The 6711-nt window shown below is 44.5% G+C and overlaps 1 protein-coding gene across 2 annotated transcripts in view; it reads right to left on the bottom strand.

The window, feature by feature from the left end:
- Positions 1–532: 532 nt before the first annotated feature.
- Positions 533–6711, bottom strand: part of glg1a (golgi glycoprotein 1a) — a 27266-nt gene continuing 21087 nt past the window's right edge. Inside the window, exons 15-26 of one of the 2 annotated variants that reach the window (XM_031863113.1) lie at positions 6580–6693; positions 6290–6378; positions 5441–5558; positions 4863–4955; positions 4550–4687; positions 4030–4153; positions 3758–3900; positions 3396–3497; positions 2818–2925; positions 2349–2469; positions 1818–1924; positions 533–1181 (exon numbers count right to left, since the gene is read on the bottom strand). In XM_031863113.1, coding sequence (XP_031718973.1) covers positions 1014–1181; positions 1818–1924; positions 2349–2469; positions 2818–2925; positions 3396–3497; positions 3758–3900; positions 4030–4153; positions 4550–4687; positions 4863–4955; positions 5441–5558; positions 6290–6378; positions 6580–6693 — 1425 coding nt within the window. In that variant the 3' untranslated portion in view covers positions 533–1013. The remainder of the gene's footprint in view (positions 1182–1817; positions 1925–2348; positions 2470–2817; positions 2926–3395; positions 3498–3757; positions 3901–4029; positions 4154–4549; positions 4688–4862; positions 4956–5440; positions 5559–6289; positions 6379–6579; positions 6694–6711) is intronic. The other variant, XM_031863122.1, reaches the window with a different exon arrangement.

Here is a 6711-nt window from a genome sequence, read left to right as displayed (position 1 = left end):
CCAACAGCCGCTCTGCGTGTGCTCAAAAAAAAAAAAAAAAATTTTTTAAAAAGCCAGTCTGCCGTTTCAGAAAGCAAAAATAAAAATATCCACAAGTACTTCCTGCTGGAAGAAGAGATTCTGAGCGAGCTGGCTGGGAGTGTTTGAGATGTGTCCCTGTCCTCTCTGGGTCTCCATCTGTGGCTCGGTGGAGGGCTGGCTGGTTGGCACCGCCCACCCGGCAGTCCCATGGCGATAAAATCTAACCAACACATCAGCAGCAACAAACACAAAAAAAAAAAAAAATATCCAGAGCCAAAACAACCCCCGAAAAACCCTTTAGCAGGACGACGAACTAGAACAATATGGTGGTAGAAAGACAGTTTCAATCACTCACACACACCATCAGATACACACACACACACACACACACACACACACACACACACACACACACACACACACACACACAAACACACACACACAATCTCTCACACACTGTAGTCATTGAAATACTGGAGTCATTAAACTGCTCTATACATGAGCATTTCCCACTTTCTACACATTTACACCGAATATGATTTGACCTCATATTCTTACAAGCCCCTCCCCCTCTTTGCCCCACAGCCAATGGGGGGTGGGGGGAGAGGAAGTAAACAACTGGGGAGTAATACTGCATCTACATCAGGTGAGTGTGGAGTAAAACCACAGGAGGACCCTGCGCTTGTTATTGAAGCTCGGGAAGAGAAGAAGAGGCAGCAGGGGGCGTGGTCTCCTGGAGAGAGTGGGCGGGGCTCATGAAAAGGAAGGAATAGCAGGTGAGTCACTGATCGAGCCGACTGTCGTCTACAGGATTGTGGGTAATGTCATTCCAGCGATGAAGAAGAGCCAAAAGGTGTTTGTAGATGAAGAGGGGGGTGAGGGGAGTTGAAGTGGAGAGGGGGGTGGGTTTAAGAGAGGGAGGTGTGTGGTTCTTGTCAGCGGTGGTCGTTTCTCTTGTCGTGGGCGTGTCCTGACCCCGGAGGGGGCGGGGTCTACCTGTCCTTCAGCTCCTGAGTGACGCGCTTGGTGAATCGGCCGCAGAGCAGCCCCACCATGAAGAGCAGCGCCACGCCGGCCCCGATCACAGTCAGGATGTAGTTCTTGGACGGCGATGTCATCACCTGCATGGCCAGGTCTGAGAAGCCCTCGGCAGGAGCCACCTGACAGGAAGTGAGGAGCTCACATCAGCGTACTTCATGCAGTTCCAAAATAAAAGCCCCTTTAAGCCAGATTTTATACATCTTGTTAACTGAGTTTCAAAATGAAAAGCCTATTTATCACTGATTTTAATGTAGCTCATTCCACCCATTTCAAAGTAAAAGCCCATTTAAAGTATATTTTGCACAGCTCATTAAGTCAGTTTCAAATTAAAGTTCACTTTTTTGCAGCTTATTCAATTATTTTCAAAATAAAAGGACCCCTTTAAAACGATGTTCTATAGCTTATTCAGTAAATTTCAAAATAAGAAAAGCTTTTAAACAGTTTATGCAGCTTGTTACATCAATTTAAAAGCTACTTTGTAAAACAAAAGAATTTAAGGAGCAAATTGTTCAAATAAATAAGAGATGCACAACTCTTCACACTATTGAGAAAGTAAAGCAGCTCTCACAGTTTATGTTTCGTTGAGCAGGTTATTGTTGTCGTCTTTTTGTTTTATTACATTTTGTGACGTTTTTTCCGAAACTTTGGAAAGTTGAAGCCGATACAAAGAACTCACTCATCAAATGTACATTCTCTAAAAATAACTCATTTGAAAACCGATCGTTTAAATGTAAGCGAGGCTAAGTTTGACGTACCTTTGCAGCGTAGCTCCACATGTCGATGCGATCCTGAAGCCTCTTCTTGCACTCCGGCTGCAGACGAACTCGTTTGTCCTGCAGCGCCTCCATCAGACACGACATCTCTGAGGAAGCAACGCAACAGTCAACCTGCAGTTTGTTGCTGCAACGTTTGAGGTCGGAGGATTTAGAGACGACTGTAAGAAGCTATTTACTTTATTAAATATCTTTATTTCAGTGCTGATGAAGTAATTAAACAAACATGTGTGTTAAATAATGTTTATAGACTTGATGTTTGTTAATAAAGACAAGAAAAGGCTGTTAACACATCTAAATAGCTGAACTTCACATCTTTAGCATCGTCTTATCTCGTCACACTTCTTTTTGTTGCACTTTTATTTCTCAAGAGTCCAAAATAAGATCTATGTTAGAAGAATTTAAAAGAACGAACGTTCACTTTAAATCTATTTAATACAGTTCAATACTAATCATATCTGACTTCCTGTGTTTGTATCTTCTCCGTTTATGCTTGTTTGTTTGTGGACTCACGGCGCCCCCTGCCAGGTGGGATGGCTGCACATTGATGTTTGATGTCCAGAGCGCACGCCGTGTGGAGGACGGGGTCCACGAAGATGTCCGCCTTACTCTCCTTTAGCATGTTCAGCACCTCCTGCAGGAGGAGGGGGGATGGGAGAGTAGAGGAGGGTGATGATAAAAGGAGGCAGATGAGGAAGAGGAGAAAAAGAAGATTTCAAACCCTGCAGTCTGATAAATGTCTCCTACTTGACGCTGAAAATTAGATTATTTTCTGCAGAAACTTCTCATTATCGTCATTTATCATTTCTTATTTAATAATAATAATAATAATAATAATAATAATAGCTATCATATGTTATTAACATGAATTCTGTGAATGCCAGTTGAGGAAACGTTTGTGTATCAAAACCCGAGACGTGATGGCGCTGTGGTTTCCTGCCCTCCTCGGCGGTCAGTGAAGGCAGCACACAGGTTTCTTTACCTTCTTACATCCTTCCTGTTTGACCTTCAGCAGGTTGACCTTCAGACACTCCTCCACCTGCCCCGTCTGCTCCTGAGCTGCTGCTTCCTCCGGACACAGCCGGGAGATCTGGAAGACATTAAAACAGCTGTTTATGTGCTGCCACAGAGCCCCTGAGCAAGGCACCGAGCCCCCACGGTCTACATCTTTAACATAAAAGGAAGATCTTCTCAGCTGTTATCATCTGCTCAGCTTTGTTCCAGCAGCCACTTCACAAATATTCTCTAAATTTTGCCAGACACGCAATTTTAAGCTTTGATTCGGTTTCTTTTTCTGATGGAAGCGTTCATCACAAATGATGTGTTCAAGGACCATCGGAAAGATCAAAATGTGACGATTAAGAAGTTTTCCGTTCACAGCTTCTGACTGTGATAAACGGTGTGATTTTGGCGATTTTTTAAAAAGAAAACATGCTTCTCATTCAGAGCATTAACATTCCAGACTGAATAATACTTATAATTCACCACAAGGCTTTCAGAGAGTGAGTGAGTGAGTGAGTGAGTGAGTGAGTGAGTATAAGAAAGCATGAACGTATGAACCTCCTGTGTACAGTGGATCTGCAGCTGAGGGTCCAGTCTGTAGTCCAGAGCCGACTCCTGCAGGACGACCTGGATCTGAGCCTCACAGTCTGGAGACAAACGCTGTGACAACAAACACACAAACTTATATTTATATGACTTAAATTACTTCCAAGAACTTTCCAGGACTCAAGTTTCTTATTTAGAGGTTAACTGTCTTCAGGACCTTTTGATGCATCGAATGGTTCATGATTTAATATTCTGTATGAACATGTATATTGTAAGAAAGATAAAACAGCTAATTCAAGGATAACTCTGAGGAGTCTTTTATTTGGAGCATCTTGGACGAGTTGTTTACAGCGGAGACGATCAACGTGTCTCACCTGGTCGGCGTATTTGAGCTTGAGGCAGGCGATGACCTGACCCTCCAGCTCGCTGTCGGCCGTCGCCTTGTTCAGGATGGGCTGACAGAACTTGGGGATGTCGGCTTTACAGGCCTTCCTCAGCACCGGGTTCAGCCTGTAGTCTGGAAGAAAACACACACACACACACACACACACACACACACACACGGATACAGCAGGTGTACTCGTGGTCGTGAGGTAGAAGTCGGATGTAATAATTAAGCCGTGTGTGTGGGTGTGTGTGTGTTTACCTGTGTTCTGGGTGATCTGTCTCTTGGTGATCATCTGTTTGCATTTAGGATCCATCAGCTCGCTGTTCTTGTTCTGCTTCAGACACTGAAGAACGTTCTTTCCCTCCGACTCCGAACAGAACCGCTGAAAAAAAACCAAAAAAAAAAAAACATTTCTCTGAATTTCTGCAGTTCAATTCACCGCGTTCACACGGCGGCCATCTTGCTCTTTTGTCACGCTATATAGCTGTGGTGAAGTGGTCCAAATTATTTGACTATTGTAAGCCAACTAAGTGTTGAAATCATGGAAACGATAAGTCAATAATGTTCCCCAAAATAATCCAGACAAATGGATCCAGCGAGATCCACAATGTTGAAGGAAAGACCACCGGCATGTGACAGCGGGCTAATGCTAGCTAAAGGCTGACTAACACGAACTGTCAGCCACTAACGTTAGCTGATTTTACTGGTCTACCCCGATCACGTGGTGCAGGTTTTACTGGTCTACCCCGATCACGTGGTGCAGGTTTTACTGGCATACCCTGATCATGTGCTTGCAGACTCTCATCAGCTGGTAGTCCAGCTCAGGATCAACCATCTCCACCTCCTGCAGCTTGAAGATCCGCTGGTGGCAACGCTGAGTCAGCTGACGCTTGTTCTCCTTCAGACACTCGATGACCTACAGAGACAGAAAGCGACGGATGTGATGCAACTTCAATCTCAAAGTTAATTCTACATTCTTGCACACAATAAAGTCCTGCAAAGAAATATATGAACAGTGAATGAAGCACATAGTACCACACACCTGTACTCCGTTTATTAAAGAGTGCGTGCGTGCGTGCGTGGCCGCTGACCTGTGCGTTGCCGAAGGCCACGTTCTGACACAGTCGGTTGATGTCCTGCTTACAGGAGTCGTACAACTCCGGCTCCAGACGGATGTCCTCCGACTGAGGGAGACAGAGTTTAGAGGATTTACAGATAAAAACACTTTTAATCTGCAGGAGAAGAAGAAGAAACTCAGACCGGCTTAAAGGAAACATGTCAAGAGAAGAAGAGTAAAGATGTTTGCTGTCGGCCTGCTGAGGTTTTTAGAAGCTGGACATCAAATCCAGTGAACTTCCCTCTGAATACTGACTGACACACACACATCCTGTCTGATGGAGTTATACGCAGTTCATACCTTTATGTTCTAAGTGCTAACATCTGGAGTAAATCCTGAGTGTGGAATCAATCTGGTTCAGGTGTCCTCTTACTTTTGTCTTCAGTGCATCAACTTTAAATTTTTTTCAGTTTCCCGTTTCATTTAAAAAAAAAAAAAACAGGTTGTGTGGTCTCGTTGTCTCTGAGCTGCTGACTGAGTGACAGTGAGGCTCTGAGCCAATCAGACGTCGACTGTGTGTGTGTGTTTGGTGACCCCCGTGTCAGAACGTACCATCTCCACCTCCTCCACCCGCAGCTGTTTACGACACTTGATGGACACCCGCTGCTCCTTGGCATCCTGCAGGGTGTCGTTCCTCACCGTGGTGCTGAGACAGATCACCACGTCCACCCTGAGGGGGGGAGACAGAGAGAGAGACAGAGTTCAGAGGTCAACACTCATTCCAGAGCTTCATGTCAGATTCTTCTCCTCCTCTCAGCTGTGGATTCAACAGATTCTTCTCGTTGATATTGTGATGAGTAAGAGGGATGTTAAAATGCCTCCAGTGTTTTTCAATAATTACACTTTCATAATGCAGAGACAGTAGTAATTAGACGGGTGGGACGCCTCTCCAAAAATAACTACAACACAAAACAGTGCGACAATGTTCCTGCTGTTTTCTATTTTTTTCTCCAGTTATTTTTGTTCTGATCTTAAAAACAAAAGTAAACGAACACTACACTGATTTTATGTAACGAAGTGAAATAGTAAACCTTTAAATTCCTCCCAAAAAGCAACAACCCGCTCTGAACGGCTGTAAACGTCATTTTTTCCAGACTTCCACACAAACCTCTGTCACACAGTTCTAAACTCTGCTCGGGATTTACTGGACTGCTGGACGGAAACCAAATCAAAATAAAAAAGTGTTTTGTCAGCAAAAGCCTCAGGAGGAGTTTGAGGAGAGTGAGCTGAGCGGCCATCATTTACTAAAACACCTGCAACACAATAAAAGCATCACTTTCCACCTTTGAGCTCAGAATAGTCAGTCACATGATGTTCTTCCCAAAGGTCCACTTAGAACACAGACAGGAAGTAAACCTTCTGTTACAGATGTGCTGGTCAGAGTCTAGTTGAGTGTCTTACTTCTTCTTGATATTGGGACACAGCTTGAGGACGTCCTCCTTGCAGGCCGTCTTGAACTTGTAGGAGAAACGGAAATCTTTGATCTGAATCTGTAGACGGACAGAGCAGCTCGTTAGCGATGACTCGGCAGGAAACACGCAGAGCACGTCTCTGAGAACTCAATGAGATAAAGCCCCAGCAGAACGAACACACACTTTATGTTTGATATGATGCATTAGTATCATCGGCCCCGTTGCACGTCAGCGGAGATATAAAACATCATGACGACACATTGTGATCCGTCTGCTCACCAGCTGGAAGTGAGTCACTCCCACAGAACACTTCTCATTCATCTCCTTCTGGTGTTTGTTCTGAACCAAACACTCCATCAGGTCACCACTGTTGATCTGGTTATCTGCTACCTCCTGAGACACAGACAGAGA

This window comes from Anarrhichthys ocellatus, unplaced genomic scaffold (genome assembly GCF_004355925.1).
Source record: "Anarrhichthys ocellatus isolate YVR2014 unplaced genomic scaffold, GSC_Weel_1.0 scaffold2, whole genome shotgun sequence".
Lineage (NCBI taxonomy): Eukaryota > Metazoa > Chordata > Actinopteri > Perciformes > Anarhichadidae > Anarrhichthys > Anarrhichthys ocellatus.
The sequence above is the reverse complement of the archived record's forward strand: the minus strand, read 5'-3'. Positions and strand labels throughout refer to the sequence as shown.